At 47.5% G+C, this 20,352-nt stretch overlaps 1 protein-coding gene across 1 annotated transcript in view; it reads right to left on the bottom strand.

Moving 5' to 3' along the window:
• Positions 1 to 10,712: 10,712 nt before the first annotated feature.
• LOC135400822 (DNA damage-regulated autophagy modulator protein 1-like) overlaps positions 10,713 to 20,352 on the bottom strand; it is a 42,479-nt gene continuing 32,839 nt past the window's right edge. The window contains exons 2-7 of the mRNA XM_064632754.1: positions 20,157 to 20,224; positions 17,837 to 17,979; positions 15,227 to 15,295; positions 15,023 to 15,131; positions 13,576 to 13,661; positions 10,713 to 11,472 (exon numbers count right to left, since the gene is read on the bottom strand). Of these exons, the coding sequence (XP_064488824.1) occupies positions 11,263 to 11,472; positions 13,576 to 13,661; positions 15,023 to 15,131; positions 15,227 to 15,295; positions 17,837 to 17,979; positions 20,157 to 20,224 (685 nt within the window). The 3' untranslated portion in view covers positions 10,713 to 11,262. The remainder of the gene's footprint in view (positions 11,473 to 13,575; positions 13,662 to 15,022; positions 15,132 to 15,226; positions 15,296 to 17,836; positions 17,980 to 20,156; positions 20,225 to 20,352) is intronic.

Here is a 20,352-nt window from a genome sequence, read left to right on the forward strand (position 1 = left end):
CGCCGGCCATTAGCACCAGGTCCCCCAAGGTCGCCATTTTCCCATGTATTTGTTCCTATCCCGATGCGTGCAATGCCGGAGGCCGCCCTTAGATACCCCATTGTTACCAGACGTTGGCTTGCGTGGATTGTAGCGCGCTAAAGATCCAGTTCAAGCACAATCCAAGCCAGGCCAAGTCACCGAAGGAGAAATGGACGACTGCAGCGCCTGCGGCGCCTGGTACGACAGGTACGCTATGTGATGCACGCAGCCGTGCACTCGATCCTTCCGATCGCTCAACACGTTTAAAAACGGGACCAAAAAGTGAAACACGACAGAGAAAGTTGTTATACGCGTCTTATTTGGACATATAAAGACTAGATTCATTCGCAGAAACAACAAAAACATTTTGCCGCTAAACTTAGCGGGCTGAAGTGATCCGGAACGGCAACAGCGGGGTATCTAGTGGCGGCCTTCTTCGTTGCACGCTTTTCCGAGGTGAGTTTGGGGGACCTGATTAGCACCCAGCAATGACAACCAAAACAAAGATGATGGCGATGGCAGTCGCGGTAGCCCAAATGCAGGGAGCTCCAGCGTAGTCTTTGCGGGTTTCGGTGCAGCGGTTTTCGTCCGATCAGTTCGACTTGCTAAAGCTCTCTTCGTTTCGTTTCACGTGAGTTTTTCGATTCGGGAGATTCGGTCGTTTCGTTCGGGCGTGGCCGACTCTTCCCGAGTATCTTGTACTTGCGTGCTTTGCAGTGAGGCTCCATTAATACTTCTGTTCAGGGTGCTGCGTGTGCATGTTTTCCGTCATACAACACAACACAACACAACACATGAAGTGAACTGCAGCCCAATGTTTGAAAGAGTTACCTCATACCAGACAGCCAAATTCCTTCCTGAAGGGATGCTTCACTGTCTCGTACAGCTTGGGACAAAAGTTTCTGAAACACGGGTGTTTTGTATTTCACTTCTCTACGCCTCCCCTGCGGCCTAAGGGGAACACTTGTTGAACAGAATCCCCAAGGATTCTGCTCAACAAGCATTTCCCAAAGGTGGCTGGGAAAAGTCCAATACAGAAAACCCGTGTTTCAGAAACTTTGTCTCGAGCTGTACCATCCGATCACGTGTTACCGAATCTGCATAAACATCGGGAGACGAGCGGGAAGAAATACTTAGCCAGTACACCACAGCAGATCGGGACGTTAACGGGGATCCATCGGGAAAGAATCCTGGCCGGGACGCAAACGGGAATCTATCGGGAAAGAATTCTGACCGGGACACGAACGGGGATCTATCGGGAAATAATTTTATGTAGTTTCCCTCTCCCTCAATTCTTCCCCCTCACATAGTCGGGAAGCAGTCGGGCTCGTGACGGCGATATCGGCCACCTCGAACCCATCATCCCCGTTACGTTCCCAGCCGAATCCCAGTCCTTTGTGCTGCTTGGGTTTATTTAGTAGCCTCACCGTGAGGAAAATATCACAAGACAGCAGATACAGGTCTCAAACTCACTCGTATGGTATACATATCAAATGACCTACTTTCCTTCCACTTGGTTCATGCATGCTACAGATGCACAGAACAGACAAGAGGTCACATTTTGGGAAAATTGTTTGAAGTACGAGACAAACACGAAATGCTGCTATTATGTTGAGCCAAGGAATTTTCTTTTCGTCTACTCTCCTTTGCACACTTCCCATTTGAATTTTTTCAATTTGAACCCTGTCCCAGGGAAAGTAATAAGCTTCACATTGAACAGCCAGAGCAGAGGTACTTGCAGTAAGTCAAACCTGGTTCGCGCCATTCTCGTCCATTCTCAGGATTGGCGGCAACCCGAATTCTGGGAACGGGGACAAAATCTCGTCGGCGTAATATCGAAACCTTTATGTCACATGCAAGACAGCGACACAGTAATCGTGAAACAGGTTGCGCACCTTGCTAAAAGGCACTGCACTGAAAATCACGACAGAGCACAGTTTCGGTTTCTTTCTCATAGGCTACCATGTATAATTTTTTATTCGCCAGGGGAACAACAGAGATTAGAGGTAGGTGTGTGCTCCGTATTTTATTAAGTAAGTTACACGTCGAGGTAACCGAATCTGCTTGCGCACTTGCAAAAATTCTAACCGCTTTTCGCGAAAACGCGTTGTTAAGGAGCATTGCAGGGGAAGCACGCTTCCAGGCGAAATTGGCCGCCGATCCTGCTCGTTTATTATACTCTCATGACGGAGTACAGAAAGGGTCGAAGGAGTTACGATAACAGCAAGACGGAGTAACCGCGAGCGTGGGACTTTTCAATGGAGTTATCTTGACCCGGTGGGAGTAAAATAAACTTTTACTCCTGCTTAACTCCAGCTTGACTCCCTTTTTTCTCAGAGTGAAGTTACAAATCTTCGTGGGTTGTAATGCAATCATATTGCTGTCATTCGGCTGCGCTTTCGAGCTCCTTGCAGCACAAGCATATTCGATCTCCTTCGGCAGTATGACACACCAGCCGCACCGGCACCTTAAACAGGAAGTACGCATTAAATATGAGGACACAAAATTTCAGAGAACACGTTTACATGTTTGATCACAGTGTGCGTTAAAAAGCTCATCGCTTACCTGTCTGTCGAAGACAGGCGACTGATCCTGTTTGCTTCATCTGCACTCTTAACTCCGTACCCTTTAGTAAAAGGTAAAAAATCGCAATATTTTACCCTCTATTTCAGAAGCTACCAGGTACCCTCTGAGCGACCCCTTTTATAAAAGTTACAAGGAAACCCACTAATTAGAGGTTACGGCCTTCAATCCAGCACCTGCCCGTAAAGGGTACGCCAACGCGCGGCTTTTTATACAGGATGTTCATTTTTATTCGCAACAGAGTAGCGCTCATTTGGCAGGTGGGTTATGTGCATTTTTGCTAATTAATCGGTCCGTAGTTACAGACACATGCGTCAGGAAATGTCGGAGATGTTTGTAACTACGGATGGGTTAATTTGCGAAAATTAACGTAACCCACCTGTCAAATGAGCGCTGGTGTGATGCGAATAAAAACAAACACCCCGTGCGTGGGATATGGACAGACATTTACAGAACACACCAAGGTACCAAAATGAACCCGCAGAAAAGGAGATCTTGAACATATGTATATTACAAAAACAGAAGTCTGTCGAGAGGTGACACATTGTGCACAAGTGCGATTCTGATGTGAGGAGAAACCATGGTCGCTTTACCATGTATGTGGAAAAAAGAACTATCTTCTAAGTGAGAAGCAATGCATAAAAGTGCGAGGAAGCTAGCGAGTCAAAACAACTGACCTATGTTTGCTAAGCTGAACACACCCAACGAAATGGAGAATTGCAGCAGAAAAAAATTTATTCCACATTCGTGTTGCAGAGGCGAGCGCAAATGGCAATACAGTATTACATAAAACGCACACAACCTTGAGGAATATGAGTGTACAGTAACGCAGGAGACACTACATTACTGCGTTATCAGCGTTGGAGGCGCTCTGGGACGAGTTTGTGAGGTACTGCATTGCGCTGGTGACGGTATATGTGAACCTGCATGTGGGATCCTGGGAACAAAAGTTTGGGCAATGAGAGTAACAATTACGGAACCATTCAAATCGGTACAAAGCACAAGGTACAAAGCAGCATAAATGCAGGAAGGCGTTCACTCCGCGATTGAGTCTTAGAATAGAATAGAGTCTTAGAATCTTGATGCATATATCCGCAGCTCGCAAAATGCACGCAGGTGTATTGACTTGGCGACCAAGTAAGAGCAGAAAAGTAGCAAGCGTAAGTGGCGTTCATATGCAGGACCGCAAAACGCTTGCCATAATCGCAACAAACATGCGCTAAGAGCTCTTGCTATCAAAATAACGCACGTACCTAGCACAAAACGTACACTTACCCAGTGTATGAAGTGTGTGAATTAGGGCTGCGGTGGTGATGTTCGTTTTCGGTTATATATTCTTTGCAATCTTCGCACTCACTACACTTTCCCCTGAGAACACCGCAAATATCCTTGTTTGCTAGAGACATCTAGCTTTTCCGTTGTTCCTGACGATACTATGATAAACGCGAGGAAAACCACTGATTAAAACAGATTACACTTGTTAACGGACGGACGACGAGCGTTAAGCGTTTCAAGGCAACCGCTCTCAGTGTGGATAGACATAGACCAGGCTCGGCTACGCAGCGAAATCGGAAATCTTGGTGGTTGCGGCATTGACAATGGTTTTCCACCCTTTAGAAAGAAACATACTATCAGTATTCCAGACTGCGAGCTTATAATCTGTGTTCATACAGCATTGATAACATGTAGTCGACGTATAGATGACGCTGAAACAGATAAAAAATAACAGCGTAGATTCTCAACTGTCGTCTCGAATGGGAGGCTGAAACGCGGCATTATGCTGAAAAATAGAAGGAAAACAAACGATAAGAACATCAACGATAAGAAACTAACAAAGAAATTATCGTTGGAGATTTCGCTTAGAAGTTACAGTGCCGGAGTAGAGGGTACATTTATAAGTTACAACAAGCTGTTTTTGTTTTTTCCGAGATGTAACTTCTATTCGTGTTGTAAAGACATGACCTTGGTCGCTTTTAACCTCTAAATATACGTTACAGTGGTGTAACCTATAAGAAATCTCGAAATCTACGTCTATATAGAAGTTACATGTTTCTAAAAGTTACAATAAAAGGTACGGGTTTAAGAGTGATGTGACCGATGTTCGTAGAGCGTTGACTTCGGCTCGCATTTGCGGCATCGGCGACGTTTCGAAAGCGAGGCTTCCGAACTGTTCAGCACACAGAATTTCCTTCTCCATCGCAGAAAGGTCAGAAGAAAGTTCCGGGCTCGAAGTCTCCGCATTCCTCGCTTCGACATCCATATTGAAGATCGCTTTCCGGATGCCGCCGCTCTCACAAACTAACAGCAGAGCTTCCGGTCCGGGCGGCCAATGAAACATGAACCTCATGTTTTCGTCACGCACACGGAAATTGGCGGATATCCACTACAAAGAGGCTAGATTTCGGCGCCGATTGCGTGAGTTGAGGAGGAAAAGCCAAGCGGGTTTTCAGCTCCCCATTTGGCAAACTTTGCCGCCGCGCACAGCCAAAATATTTCGCGTGTAGCTTGGAGGCATATTATACCTTCGTAATAGATGCAAACGAAATATCTGTTGAACTTCTGGTCAGAGTCCCTTTAAAACCAAAACCAAGGATAGACTGTAGAGACGTTATTGTGATAGACTGTATTTGCAGATAGCGCGGCTGTAAAATCAATAGTTTTTTAATGCGTCAGCATTACAACGGTCATGCGAACGAAAACCCGACGGCGTCCGTCGGTGTGCAGAGGAGTGTAAAGGGCGCCACGCGGAGGAGCTCTAGAGGGTGGCGTGAGGCCAAAATTCGTTGTGTAGTTGCCGTTTCCTCCTGGGCACATTCGGACATGTGTAGCTACGTGAATGTGTGTGTACGTGGTTTATAAAATGGATGTGGTCCCTTCTACGAGCGGTGTGGATGACCGCTCACAAGGGCGTCGACGAAAGAATGTCGAGGCTATGCGGCGACGTCGTAAAGCCGAAACAGAGGACCAACAAAAGCGTCATTTGGCAAAGGCAGCTGAACGGAAACGACAGAAACGTGCTGCTGAAACAGACGAAGAGAGGTATCGCCATTTAGCGACTGAAGCAAAAGCGAAGCGGACCCTGCGAAGCGGCAAGCAGAGGCCGCAGCAGTACGGCGAAAACGGCAGACGGACCCTACGAGACGTATAGCGGAGGCCATTTCAATGTTAGTTAATGGTAGCTATTAAGAGTGAGTGATAGTTAGGGGTGGATACAGGTGGATTGTGCTGGATAGTTTGTAGAGGTGGGTCGACTGTAAACGCAAAAAAAAAAAATGCGTTAGAGAATACGTTTAATGATAACGCATTTCCGCAGTATTAATTACATTAATCGTCCTACAAATTTTATTGATTGCGCATTTTCCGGAAAAAAAAAAGTATAGTGACATGCTGAGCGACAGTAATGGGTTGCTTCCGTACTTTGATACTTAAACTTTTTTGGTAATAAACAAACATACTCATAGACGGAGTCATTCTTACCGCTATAGTGTAATATTACAACACCGCACCAACTCTGTGCTTCATACGTTACAAACAGGGAAACATTTTACCTAGTCGCAAGGAGAGAATACACGAAAAAGTCCCTATTCGCTCGGGAAAGCGTTAAACGATCAACATGATAGAAAAAACTTCTGACTAGGCGACTACGCTTTGCAGTCATTTCTCTGGAACGGTGTTATTTAAAGCGGAACTTGCAATCGGTATCCTAAGAATCAGTTTTTAAACCGACGAAAAGAAGTCACCCATTGAAAAGAAGTCAACGAAAAGAAGTCCCGACGAAAAGAAGTCACCCGCGTAGCTGCGAGAAAAGGAAAGCACCCGATGCCTATTAAATGCACGTGTCTGTGATCACGGGCTCCGGAAGGCAGCATTCACCCAATAAAGGCTTTATATCAGCATAAATAACCCCGTCAGAAGCATTTCCAGAGAACAGCAAAGTACACCGTGTCTCCCACTACGTGGACGCAGTCTTTCAATGTGGCTAACATCATGCACCTGCCATTGGGAGGCACGGAAGCCATCAGTTCTGCTTCCCACGGTCAGAGTTCCGTCTGCAGCCCTTTGTCAGTATCGTCGACAAGGGAAGCTCTCTCTGTCGCATCTGTCTGTACGAGAGAAGGCAGTCTGCTTGTCGTGCGTACGGATCGCATTTCAGACAAAAATATAACTAGCAGGTAGCATGAAAATCAATTCAATCAATCAGCCGTTCAATCGGAGTCGATTTTCGAACGTAAAATATGACAATAATAAAGCGAGAAATGAATTATGTTCGGTACATATACTCTAACTACAAAACTTCAACGCACAGCACGTTCCGCGCCAACCATTGCCACGAATCATAGGGTTATCGCCAGGGAAGGGTAACGGTAATGGTAACGGAAACAGAAACGGTATATTACCGAAATTCGAGATGGTAACGATAACGGAAACGCATACCACGGTCCTCCATTACCGGAAACACAAACGGAAACGAATTTATCGTCCGATATTGAATTCGGGTAATGGCTATTCCTGTTGTGCGATGACATTTGAGTGACTTTTCATTTTTTGCTTTTGTATTTTGATGACTCCATTCCCTGTAATGCTCTAAATGGCCTATTAGGCCACTTGAAAAAGTTCCAGGGAGCAGCGCGCGCCCTGGCAGAGCATGCCGGGAAATGCTGTGCAAAGCGACAGCGATTTGCTATCGTCTCCGATTGTCGTCTTTGTCGTACTGGTGTATGCACCGTCGCTGTCGTTTTGCACAGCATTTCCTGGCATGCCCTCCCAGGGCGCGCGCTGTTCCATGGAACTTTTGCAAATGGCCTATTGGATCTCGGGGGTGCATCCCTCACTTACCACGCCCCAGTCCTCATAACTCCATGACATCAACACATGACTATACTCCACCATAGCACGAGGATGCCAGCCTATGTTTTTTAGTTACTTATCTTGTACTTCTTTTTACTGCGGCCATGGCAGTAGTATTTACTATTGAGAGCGTCCGCTTATGAATGCGACATTGGATGAAAGTTACGCCCGTCTTGAGTTGCTGGACTCCGAGTGACTGAAGACTGAAAACATGTTCCTACATATATATTTTTTTTTATCTTGCAACATGTGCGCATCCCAACGACGTAAAATTACTTGTGTAGTGTGTACGCGTGGCACCGAAGCAGCACTTGGGCAAAGCAGGGTGCTGATAGAGCCGGACGAGCTGTCTTTCCGCAGCTCTGTAACAACCGTTCCATTACCGGAAACAGTAACGGAAACGAAATTGAAAGGCCGGTATCAGAAACGGATAATGGAAACGAAAATATAGCAGTAACGAAAATGGAAACGGTAACCAAAATACGTCCGTTATCCTTCCCTGCTTCCCTGGTATCGCTGCTGATTCAAAGAGAGAAGGGGCGTACGCCTTTTTGTGCCAATTATCGTATTTCGAAATTGACACAAAAAGGTGTACGTCTCATGGAATCAGAAGCGATAACCCTATTATTCTTGGCAATGGTTGACACACAGCGTTTATTCTCAGTCATTCACGCAATGGATTCGGCAACTTCTTTCAACATTTTTCATCCAGCATGCAGCACATGCTCCGCAACGACGACGTACCATGAACTTCTTGACAACCTCGAACAACTCCCGCTCTTCCGTTGTGTTTTGCGCTTCTCCACAGCAGAACCTGTCGACATCGTCACCGGTGTGTGGCTTAAGGTTCGTTCCTACTGCCGGGCGCCCACTCACGTTGCTTGAAACGGCGATCTGCAAACGGCAAGAGTGTCCACACTCAAGGCACCCGACGGTCACAGTAATCTCGAGGTATCCCGACGAGAGCGAGACTTGCGCCACTTCCGTATCATATTCATATCCTTATCCTTCGTATCCTTATCATATTCGTATCCTTATTCATAAGTGTTGCCATCTCGTGGCGGCGGCTGGCGGCGGCGCCATGTTTGAGTATTCGGGTGGTCGTGCTATGTGCGATTTCCTGTAACGGGACCAGCTGGAGAGCAACTTGCGATGCAAGCTTTTTAGGATGGCAGGCGAGCTGGAAGAATGCACAGCCGAGCTCACGAAGCTAACGTCTTTCGGACAACTTCGTTATTGTCTTCTAGAACGAGTAAACAGCATCGGATAAGCACGCTCGGCGTAGCTACAACTTCGTGACTGAATCTCACGTCGAATTGCGCACTTTTAGGACTCTGTCGCTTTTGTACATATGAATACCCAACAACTTGCCCGAAGTTACAGCAGAGTGTTATGATGCGGTGTGTTACGCAGTTACGTAGCGGGTCCCTATATAGGCGTTTGTGCAGCATGGAGTGGCGACAGATGATCTTACTACAGGACTCTCTGCTTAGCTGCTGGTCCTGTTCAGTAACTGAATAAAAAAGCATTTGAGCACCTGTGACTAGACACATTTTGTGGACCTTCAGTAAAATATCAGATGTGCTATATACTCGCACATGTAGCTGTTTGGTACCAGAAACCCAACAAAAGGTGAACGGATACATACTTTGAGATGGAAGTCATGTGGGGCTGACTGTTCACACAAAGAAAGAAGAAGGGCGCCTTTCTTGGAGGCACAGAAAACCAGACTTTCTGTGCTGATTTGACGATTCCTCACATGTTATGCCGTTTTCTTTGTGATGCAAAGGCAACGGCACACTAGAAGGAGGACATTGCTTTTGCTCTGAAATCTGATGTGTCGTACTTGGTTATCTGCTTGGTACACAGCTCGTTTTTAAAAGCAATTATAGCAACAATGTCCCAAACGGACATGCACCACTAAGAGAGACAGTCCACAAAGCTCATTTTCCCAATCATCTTCTAAATGCTCGTCTGGCAGCACGCTTCCACTGGAAATTGAACACTCCTGCACATAAATGAAGTCCTCTGTAGCTCGCGTTTAGTATAGACCTACTTCTGAAAGAAGCTGCCGTCCCGTGACACGCCAAACCTCAATCGAAGCATGTTCTGACGGTGAACGTGTCGCGTGCCTTTTTAATTAGGCAATGATAGCGGACTGAGGATTTACCTTCTCGGTATTCGGGCCAATATTGCCCTTTTGGGTGCACAGTGGCACGAGCAGTAATGGGGAGTTGCCGGTCGACCTTCCGGGATGCCGCGTTGTTGGCGATAGGCGATGTGGCGAAAACCGAAACCACCGGCAGCTATACTCAAACACGGCGCGTAAACGCAGTCTCCTTCTCCGCACATAGATGGCGCGCATTTATGAATAAGGCGTTCATGCAACCGCTGTGCTTTCCTTGCTTTCCTAATGGCGGGCTAGAATGAATCCTTCTAGCCTAGAATCCTTCTAGAATCCTTCTATCTTTCCTTATGGCGGGCTAGAATGAATCCTTCTAGCCTAGAATCCTTCTAGAATCCTTCTAGCCCGCCATACTTTCCTCTGCCATGGAAGAAAACGAAGTACTTGCCACAATCAACGTGATTCTGTTGTCAGCGGCGTTTATACTTCTGAATCGGCGATCAAACAACAGCAAAAGCGACGTGTACACCACGTCGGGAATGTGGAGGTAAACAAATGCCGAGTCTTCTTCTTCGAACGATTGGTTAGTCATCACCCGTCCGCCGGTGTTAGTCGCGCAAGGAGCGACTGCTTGGACGGCGCCGGAGAACGGGCCTCCGAGTGACGTTTTTGCCGTTGTGGGCGCCGTTCCGGGCTCCCGCTCGGTACTGAGACCGAGCTTTTAGAGTCTTCCCTGAGAATCGGAAACTATATGTGGCAGTGAGGAAGACCACGCAACTGGATCTGGCCACGCAAGAGATTCACCATGAGGATTGCGTACTGTATGTCTGGGATTCCCACGGCGAGCCACAATCGTCCTGATGGCACTGCTGCATGTTTTTTGGGCTGCCTTGGAAGGAGGGAGCGAGGGCAAGTCGTCTTCTTGGTGGACACTGTCCACACTGTCGCAGCAGGGCGCGACACATGACCGCGCAACCGGCACGAGCAGAAAAGGGACACATTCATCAGATTCATCGTGAGCGTTAACACGAGCAGGTGATGAAAGAAACCTTGTGCAATCTACTTGCGAACTCTTGCCACTTCACCTCTACAACATATGCTCTACATTGACAGTGCTGCGCAAACAAGGCACGTGAAAACCGCGGCAACGTTTTTATTAACAACTTACGATGTTTTTATTTGAATTATGGATTCTGCAGTTGGGGGTACAGAATAAATCAACAAGTGCCTCCCGCATCCTTATATCGAAAAATGACACAGCTGATACAGGTACAAATATTTTTATGCGCCATATACATACTGAAAGATGCGGTGACTGGAGTTGGTTGACTCCACCAGAAATAAAATTAATTAAATTAGTGCTACACTTACATAAAACAGACTAGGGTGTACACGTTACACACGGTGTTGTGTCGTCTCGTTCGTAACAAAATCATTTAGTGATGCGTGCTTTGTTGGGAATAAACTATTGCTTCACTACTAAACAGCAAAGTCGTAAAGCCGCGTCATCTGCATTGTGCGAATTCGAGTTAGAAGAGGACACAAATGGCATCACACACACACACACACGCTGCCCTCACACATATATGTAGGAGTGCAGGGGCAAAAACTCATACATTACAGACATACAGTATAGTAAAGTGGCGATGATATGCTGCATCCCTATACACTAAGACACAATGAAATCACGTGTCACGTGCTCCGATGTACGTGGTTTCGCCCATATAGGGCGGCTTTCGAAAGATGGGTTCGTCTTCCATGTGTTCCACCAATATGTCCGTGTTGATCTCCAGGGCCACCTTTTTGAACTCACGAATGTAGGTAAAGAAGAAGAGCGCCAGGCTGAGACCCAGGGACCATTCGAGCGCCGACGCCGAAACAAGAAGAGCAAAGCCCTGCGAAAAGGCCATCAATGTTAGACCTACAATACCACATGCGTGTCAGATCGCGAAGGGTTTGCGATTATTATGTGGAAAAGTGGAAAGTCCAGCAATTTGGTGAAAGCTGATTAAAGCTGAAGCCTTCAGGTCGGAATGTTCTTCTACTGGACACCGTCCTCATCATTGGCAGTGCACTTAAAGGGCATTGTGGGTCAGCTCTTCGGTTGACGGAAAACCCACTGGCTCCTCAGACTATAAGGTGAACAACGTTCGTCCAGATTCAAGCGAGCATCCCAAGGACGAACGTTGTTCTCCTTAGTCCGAGAGGCGAGTGGTTAGATTTTTCCGCCAACGGAAGAGCCGACCCACAGTTCCTCATCCCTCTTCTACCTGTTAACTCAAATGCCGTACAGTTATTTAACCCATAATTCCCCGACCCTTATGTACACTGCCAATTATGAGGACGGCTCAAATCAAATCTGCCGCGAAGCAACAGTGACCGTGACCGGCGTACAGATCGACGTGGAGAGATGAGAGCAGGAAAGAGTGGGAAGGGTTAGTACGCGTCCTGGGTTGACTTCAAGGGGAACTGTGCCAACATTCGTCCGCACTCTCAGAAAAAAAAGGAGTAACTGGGGAGTAACTTCCCACACTTACTCCATTTCCACTCCCCCTGTCAGTCGCTTACTCCCTCTTTCTTCCTGCATTTGCCATGTAACTCCATCACTACAAATAGGTACTCCCTCTTACCGACCAAATTTTAAGGAACAAGTGATGCGTGGCAACACCCTCCTTCTCGTACGATGACTTTCGAGTTATAAACTTGTGTACTACAGTGCAGCCATTCATATATTGCATCATTTTTGTTATATATTCCATGATTTTGCACTAAGACTCTCAGTTGGTGAAGTTGTCACCCTTACGTGAGAGCATATCGTGAAATGTGACCTTCTGACACACTAATTACGTCGAATATTTATCCCGGAGTTTACTGCGTTCGAGGGCGCTTCCCAATGAAGGTTCGGCTGTTTTTCAAGTGAGTAGTTCCGTGGGACTACTCAATCACACCCTCTACCTCTTGTCATATCACTTGCCTTCCTCTTTCACGCACAACTTTTCCCATCCCCATCGAGTATGTACTGCGACGAGTTGCTTATAAAGGTGCGTCCTCACTATGCCTCTCCCAGCTTTACTTTGTCTATGGCTCACTATGCCGCACCTTTAGCTCATACACAGATATTCCCAAGTGAGAAATTTCACAGATGATTCCAAAGCAGGTACCATAAAACTATTTCACGGTGTCAGCATGATCCTGTAACTGGTCTCATGGTTACTCCCTGGAAATGGAGTAAAGTGGAACTCCCTCTTGGAGGGTGTAAGTTTTACTCGAAAAGGGAGTGCGCTAAGGGATTTGTGACGACACCATTTCTTCTGCTAGAAAACCCAGGGAAACGGATTGGAATCCCCCCACCCCTAGTCTTCAGCACGACCTTGGCTGCCAGCGGATGATTTTCTCCGCTGGTCATGAGGACGATTATTACGTTATTTGTGTATACGATCGGGTTCTGTCCTGACGCTTCGATCTACGAAATGGAGAACAAGACGAGACACACTCCGCCAAGAACTCACTCGCATCAGCGCACTTTTGGACAGTTGCGAATAGTTGCAGCGAGTTGTTGACTAAGCAAGCGTGTATGCTCAACGAAGGACCTCCGTCCTTCGATACGTCAAGTCGCGATGTCGCCCGCTTCAGCCAATCGTGTCTCTGGCCAGAAGTAGCTACAAGTTGTCGTCCATGCGGCTGATGATTGGCGGCTTATTTGGGGCGTGGTACCTAAGGTCATGGCGGTACAAGACATTGGAAAGGTTCAGAGGTCAGCTGGTTTGCTTCGCTATTTATTGCGGGAGAACTGAGCCAAATTGCGGGACGTTGTTGTTGATATCATTGTTATTATTGACGTCGTAAGTGCTGACAATTAAGAGCGTTTAAGAACTTGTCTAACAACCATAGAAGGAATGCGCTTTGCACCCCACCGCACTTTGGTGAAGAGTGGCACTGAACAAAAAAGAAAAACACTCATTTTCGCTGGTTGCATTCTGCAACCGTGAAACACGTACCTCATCGGCAGGAATCCACTGTCTAAAGTGATGTCCACGTTCTTGCCTATACCATATATGTTTGCCTATACCATAAAGGAAGGTCACTGGAGCGAGTGTCATGGAAACATGTGTACTGCAGAAAATGTTTCTCGAACATGTACAATAGCTGCGCACAAATAGTGGTACAGATAAAGCACTTAAATTTTACAAGTATTTCACTTTTAGACCTCCTAAAAAAAAGTTCTGGGCGGTTTCCTTGACAGCCCATCTGACATTTCTCAAGCGTGGCCGAGGACGCCAGCAGCTTGGTGGCAGGGAACCAGTTGCGCCGTCTGCTGCGTGCTGAGATTTCGCGTGGGCAAAGTTAATCCACAGCCCAGTGGCAGATCCCACCAACAACAACTGGGTGGATAATGATGATGACCTGGGGTGTTTCACCGCGGCGGTGCGGTACTCTACCCCACTGCACGTGAGACGGTACATAAAGAGGGGAGATTGCCCCAAAAGATTCGGTTAAAGTGCCACCCCGGACTCGGAAAACGGCGTTTATTTTATTTAGTCCATGAAAAGAAGATGCCTCAAGGATTCTATACGCGAAATTTCAATCCTGTTTGCGAACGCTGTGCATTTCTGTCAATTTTTGAAGATCTGCTGATCTCCCACGAGGTTCGATGACGCCAGGAGCGGGTGACGTAATCGTAAGCTCACAAATTGCGACGATGTCATGTCCTGGAGAGGGCACTCTCCTCCTAGCCACGACGCCGGCGTCCGAGGAGGGCCACGTGGTGGAGAAGTCACGTGACGCTGACAGAAAGAGGCGAAAATGGGAGAGATGTCTTCTCCCTCCTTGTCTTTTCTCGAAGGTCGGAGGACATGTCACGTGGGGCTCCGCTTACGGAGTGCAAAAAGTGAGCCCCCCGGAAGACGCCAAGGGCAACAACGTTGCTAGATGACTGCCGGGCGCTCCGTCGTAGCCTAACATGACGTCACAGTTCGAAAACATAAAAATTACTTTTCTCTAGCTTTCGCGTCACGTAGAGCAAGGATATTTTGAAGGAACGTAAAGTGAGACAAGAAGATTTCAGTAACATAACTTTTGTGGAATTCTGAAGACACGAGATTTAGTCCGTAGTAGCAACTTATTAGTTTTCTCCCTCTCCCCAGTTACGCCCTTCGTCGAGGAACCCAAAGTGAGGGTCTGCATTTGCCCCTGCCACAGATCAACCAACCACTGTTGTGTCACTCATGATCATAGTTGTCTCGCGACGTAAGGCCACGGATTCTTCTTCTTCTTCTTCTTATTATTATTATTATTATCATCATTAAAGTTTTGAAAGCCCCATAGTCCTGTTGAAAAGAACGAGCTATGGCAGCACATCTCACATCCAACACATTTATGAAGGTGTCGGGAGGACGCACATTCCCATCTTTCCTCTTGTCAGGTAAAGTTCAGTCAAAAGGATACTGATGATGACGCCACAGATACTGTAGACAGTAATGCCCAGCCGGATTGTAGCTATGAGGCGTCCATTAAAATTTGGACACATCGAAAATGACATGACGGTTTGCAGTGCCTGCGTCGCAGAAGAACGGATAGCTTACATTTTGGGGCGGGCCTCGCCGCTCGGAAACTTTGAGCAGACGTAATTACGGAGTATAATTGGCTCACCTCATAGCAAACTATGCCGAAGAACATCAGGTTGGCAGCAGCTGCATGGACAGGCGGCACCAAAGACGTCTGCATTGAACGAAAGTACAAATTAAGCAATATACTATAGCGTAGTCTTATGCTACTGCCCTGTTACAACTGTCATCAAATGATGGTAGTTATGTACCTTAGCAAGTGGTGCATCGTCGGCGGGGATGCAAACGATAATGTCAACGCGTGAGTTTCTGTAAGGCAGCAATGAATTGCTCAGTAACCAAGGGTTTGTGTGGCCATCAAGTAAGTGTCCTCGGCCATTGTCGGCAGTGCGCTGTTTCTTCATCGGTGGCCTGTTCTTGAGCTATCGAGCCTGTTGCAAACTCTGCGACGGGTGTGCAAAGGTGGCCGCAGAGGGCAATAAAGCAGAAGTCAGCCTAGATGATGAACAGAGACCCAGGGATTTTCATATCCAGGGTATACCGTGGCCCGTAGGGTAGGGGGTGGAACCCAACGCTTCTGGCGTTTCGGACAGGTATTTGGGGAGTTGCAAGACCTTTTGGGAGGCATTAAGGACGTGTGGGAGGTGCTGGGAAAATCCCTGATTAGAGACCCATTTCATCATCGTCTGGTCGTCCTTCTGTGTCACCGTATTTGAATCCACGACTGAGTCGTTGCCGCTGAGCCAAGTTTCGTTGAGCGTTGGAACATCGGTGGATCGCGGGATCACATAGGACTCCAAATCCTTGAGCGCTCAAACTCTGCACGTCTTAACGGGGATCCTCCTGATGTAGCTCAGTCCGCAGCTCCACGATCGTGGGCGGGTTGGTGCCTTTGGTGTGGTAGAATTTGAAGTCACTTTTGGTGTTGGTGAGATATCACCTTCTTCTTCTTCTACCTGGTGTGGCACACAGCCAAAGGCAATAGGCCACGGGTCAATGGGGCGGAGCAAGCGAGGGGGAAGGGATAAGACTAATGACTAAAAGCTATGGGATGACGAGATGAACGATAGTACTGCATGGAAGATGGCTGTTGGGGCGGAAGAGTCCGCGGTACGACCAAAAGGCAGGATTGTGGGTAGGAATAAGGGAACAGAAAGCACACACACACATACATGGGATGATGATGAGGTGGGTGGGTGAGGTGGGGTGAGATTCGGAAGGGGATAATCAAAAACTGGGGGCGGATGGACGAATAAAAGGGACAGCGGAGAAAGAACTGATCCATTGTCTCATTTTACGGACAATGCGGGCAGCTGAGACGGGTGCGCACGTGCACGACAAAGATAGAAATTAAGGGGGGACGCGACGGAGAAAGAAGGGAATTCCAACTGCATCGGAGGTGGCAAAGATCTGGACGAGATAAGGACAGGTGATCTTCGGATTGGTGGCAGAGGAGATCAAACCGCTTGAAAATTTGGTACAGAACTCGGGGGGAAAGAGGGTTGGCCCCAAAGGCCGCCTTGGCAACGGCGTCAGCCGTCTCTTTCGCAGAGATACCCGCATGCCCTGGAACCCATGATACGATAAGTTCCTGGATGTGAGCAGGTGAGAAATTTCGAATCAACTAGAGAGATGGCAAATCAAGAGAATCCAGTTCAGTAATGAGAGAAAGGCAATCAGAGAAAACGAGAACCTGAGGCAGAGAAAGACTGAGGCACCTTCTGAAGACCTAGTAAAATACCCAGGTAGAAATCCAGCGAACCGGTAGAGAAGTACAAAGGGAGTTGCCTCAGGACAGGAGCCGCCGATATTTTGAACAGAGACTGTTCTTCAGAAATTGTTCTGGGCCCAGAAGAAGAACAGTCTCTGTTCGAAATATCGGCGGCTCCTGTCCTGATGCAACTCCCTTCGTAGTAAAATACCCAAGAATTCTGTGAAGTAGATCGAAAGATAGCTTGGCGATCGATGTAGCTCGCGACGGAACCACATACACAAGCATCTGATCGCTATAGTAAAAGTCGATGCCGCTGAATGTGCGGCCTTGCGATATGTGGATGGTGAGCGTGCCAGCCGGAGACAGCGCTTGCATTTGATGGTCTACGAGACAGCAACGTCTGAAGACAACTGCGCCCCCGCAACCTCCGCACACCTCGTCATCTACACGCACCCTTCCGACGCATCCCTGGTACACGTCTTTCCTGTGCTTCGACGTTGTGATGTGTTGTGAACGGCTGCCGTGTTGAGTACGCTATCGTTAGCGCATGTCGTGCTCGGTTGTCCTCGCTCACCTCCCGTGGTACTACGCTGTTGTCTTCAGTCTTATTGCAGCTCCGCGTCTGGAGGGGGGAGTGGCGTGCCGGGCCGTGGACGACGACGACGTCACCCCGCTACAGATACGCGCCGCCAGGAGTAGCTTCAGTTCTACCGACGAATCTTGTAGTGAGGCCACTGGATGAGAAGCTCCTCAGCACATCCGGCACTTCGGGACATTCCATCACCGGCGATCAGGGCTCATGTAGAGTAATTTTAACTCATCTACTGAGAGGTTGTGGCGTGTCGCCTGCTATTCGGCCCCCGGGCTACATTTTTAATGTCATGTCAATTCTCAAGTTACCCCCCATACATACCTATCCACGCCGACTTCCGCGAGGGATGTACTGCGTTAGAAATAGTAGAAAGTAAAAGGGCGACTCACGGGAAACGATGCTAATGCTGCCATTCCGAAGAAAGCTAGAACAGCAATGATTGCTGCCACTGTGTTCAGCGCGTCCAGTTTTCTGCTGAAGTGTCCGTTGAAGGAGCGTATGGTGAGGAAGCGCACCAACACACATAAAAGACCTGCATGAAAAAACCAACGAATACGTATATGGATGAGGCAGTCCAGAGCATATTTGTCACAAACAGCTGGTGTGCAGCAAGTAATGAAGCGGCTTAGCAATTTAGCGTCCGCGAAGTCTGACCGCGCTTAACTAACGAGCGGAATGCCAGCCCTTACACTAGCTCTTTTAAAACAGCGAAAATAATTTTAGTCATCTGCCTCGCGCTGTTACTGCGATGGTTGACCGAGTTACATGGGGATAGTGCAGAATTTATCCCGGAATCACCAATGCTACACCAGCCAACATAAAATGCTCAACTCTCCTTTACCGAGGTGGTCGCAGAGTTAGTGGGTGTCTGAGTTGTTTAGAGACTTGGCTCAGAAAAAGCTGGTACAGTATGGAAGTCATCGGCGTAGCCTGAAAAAATATTTCGTAAGGGGTTCTATGGGCATTTTACATGGGAGAGGAAGATTTCCCCTCTCCCAAATGCACCATTTCGAGGGGGTTTGAACCCCCCTCTGGCTACGCCAGTGATGGAAGTACTTTATTTCTCATAAAGGGATCCATTGTTCTGTTACTACTCCAGCAGCCAACATGAGTAAATGATAAGATATGGACGCATTTAAAGAGTGTGTGACTCCTACCTCGCCCGAAGTATACTCTCAACTCGATGACGCCAGTCGACCGTTGGTCGCTCGTGAGAACGTAATATGTTTGTCCTCCGCATACTCCGATTCGAGCAACGTTCGACAGAAGCAGGGCTGTGAGAATATTGGGATCTTTCGAAGCGAAGCGAATGATTTTGCATTTGATTCGAACTTGGAATCGAAGCGATGCCTCATCTAAACTGAACGCATTCGAATAGTTTCGAAGCTGCACTGGTATAAGCCTTCTGCCTAGTGCAAAGATCTGTATGGATATAGCACGTAGATATGATGTACGTCCGTTTAAATGGTGCATATGTACGTGTTCGGTTATATAACTATTCGCTTCGATTTTAAAATTAAAATTCGCACACCTCCAAGCGCAAACCATAAAAGGACGTGTTTCCCGCACTTGATTTTGTAATTGTCTTTCCGCAAGCTAGCCGATCAATTAACTCTATTATGTGAGACTGACTTAGCTCTGACCACGGTGCAAGAAATTTGGTGGAATACAGAAGGTAGCGACTTGCTCATGTAGCCTATACCGGCATGCCGAGCTCAGCAATTACTGAATGGATGTGGAGTATTGTGCTGTCTACGTATAAAGCTCTGAAGGCGATTCAATCCTGGCAAGTTTCAAAATGATTGAGCACCGCAGTACAGAGTTGTAATGCGAAATACGTGTACGACAATGTACAGGTATAGGCAAAACAATCCACATGGCGGTGTTGCTATATGAGCAATTCAGACGCCGCTCCCCAGACGGCGACATGACGTACAACAGTGAAGCTGGGGGATTGTAGTGAGATGTTCTCGCTGTTCTGCAACAACAGCCGCTTCAGTGTCTCGGGAGCAGCATCTGAACTGCTCTTTGCAGTACCGCCATTTTAATTGTTTTGGCTACCGCGGGTGCACGGTACACTTATGGTAGCTATCCTAACCACAGGGGTGCCCTACCGCATACCGCATAGCTAGCACCTGCATACCGCTTAATGCATACCGGGAGAGCGCAATGCATTCTGGACAGGTCCTGGCATGACGTCAGCGCAAACGTCGCCATACCCGTGACCATATCAAAATGGCGGCGCCGGTGACAGCGGTCATTCCGTTTGTAAACCAAGCGACTGCCGTTTCTGTGCGTCGTTTTGCAACGTCTTTCGATCTATACTAAAATTTTTTATCCAGTATGCTTGTAGGTAAGCAGGTCGTACTGCTCGTCATTCACATCGATGTGATAACGACGCTGGCTCACTAAGCCGATGTGGAGTTTGAAGGAATAAACGACTCCGTCTAGTAAGAAGCACTGTTCAGCTTACACCAGCAAAATACGTCCATCTAATCAAGGGAATGTCGGCCAGCGCGAAAGCAGAACATAAACAAGGTCACATGACCTCAAGATGACGTTCCCGTGACGTGGGGCCAGCACAAGTTGGTGATTTTGCGACCGCTTGAGGGTGACTACAAAATCAGAACATTGTGTCAACCCGGTGTGCATAACCATGCCCCAAAATGATCCTATTGAAGCACCAATATAGAGGATGTGATAGCTCACCTAGAACAGAGGTGATGTAAATGCAAAGTGAAAAGAACCCGCTTTGAGGAGGATCCGTGCCAGCTTGACTGGAAAACAGATGTTGGAATTATGAAGTGTTCAAAACAGCCGCAGGATCACATGAGCATCAATGTAGTCCAAAGTGACCATCAAAATGTGCTTATGGAGAAGAAAGACAATACAAAGAGCAAAGAGT

This window comes from Ornithodoros turicata, chromosome 1 (assembly GCF_037126465.1).
Source record: "Ornithodoros turicata isolate Travis chromosome 1, ASM3712646v1, whole genome shotgun sequence".
Taxonomy (NCBI): Eukaryota; Metazoa; Arthropoda; class Arachnida; order Ixodida; family Argasidae; genus Ornithodoros; species Ornithodoros turicata.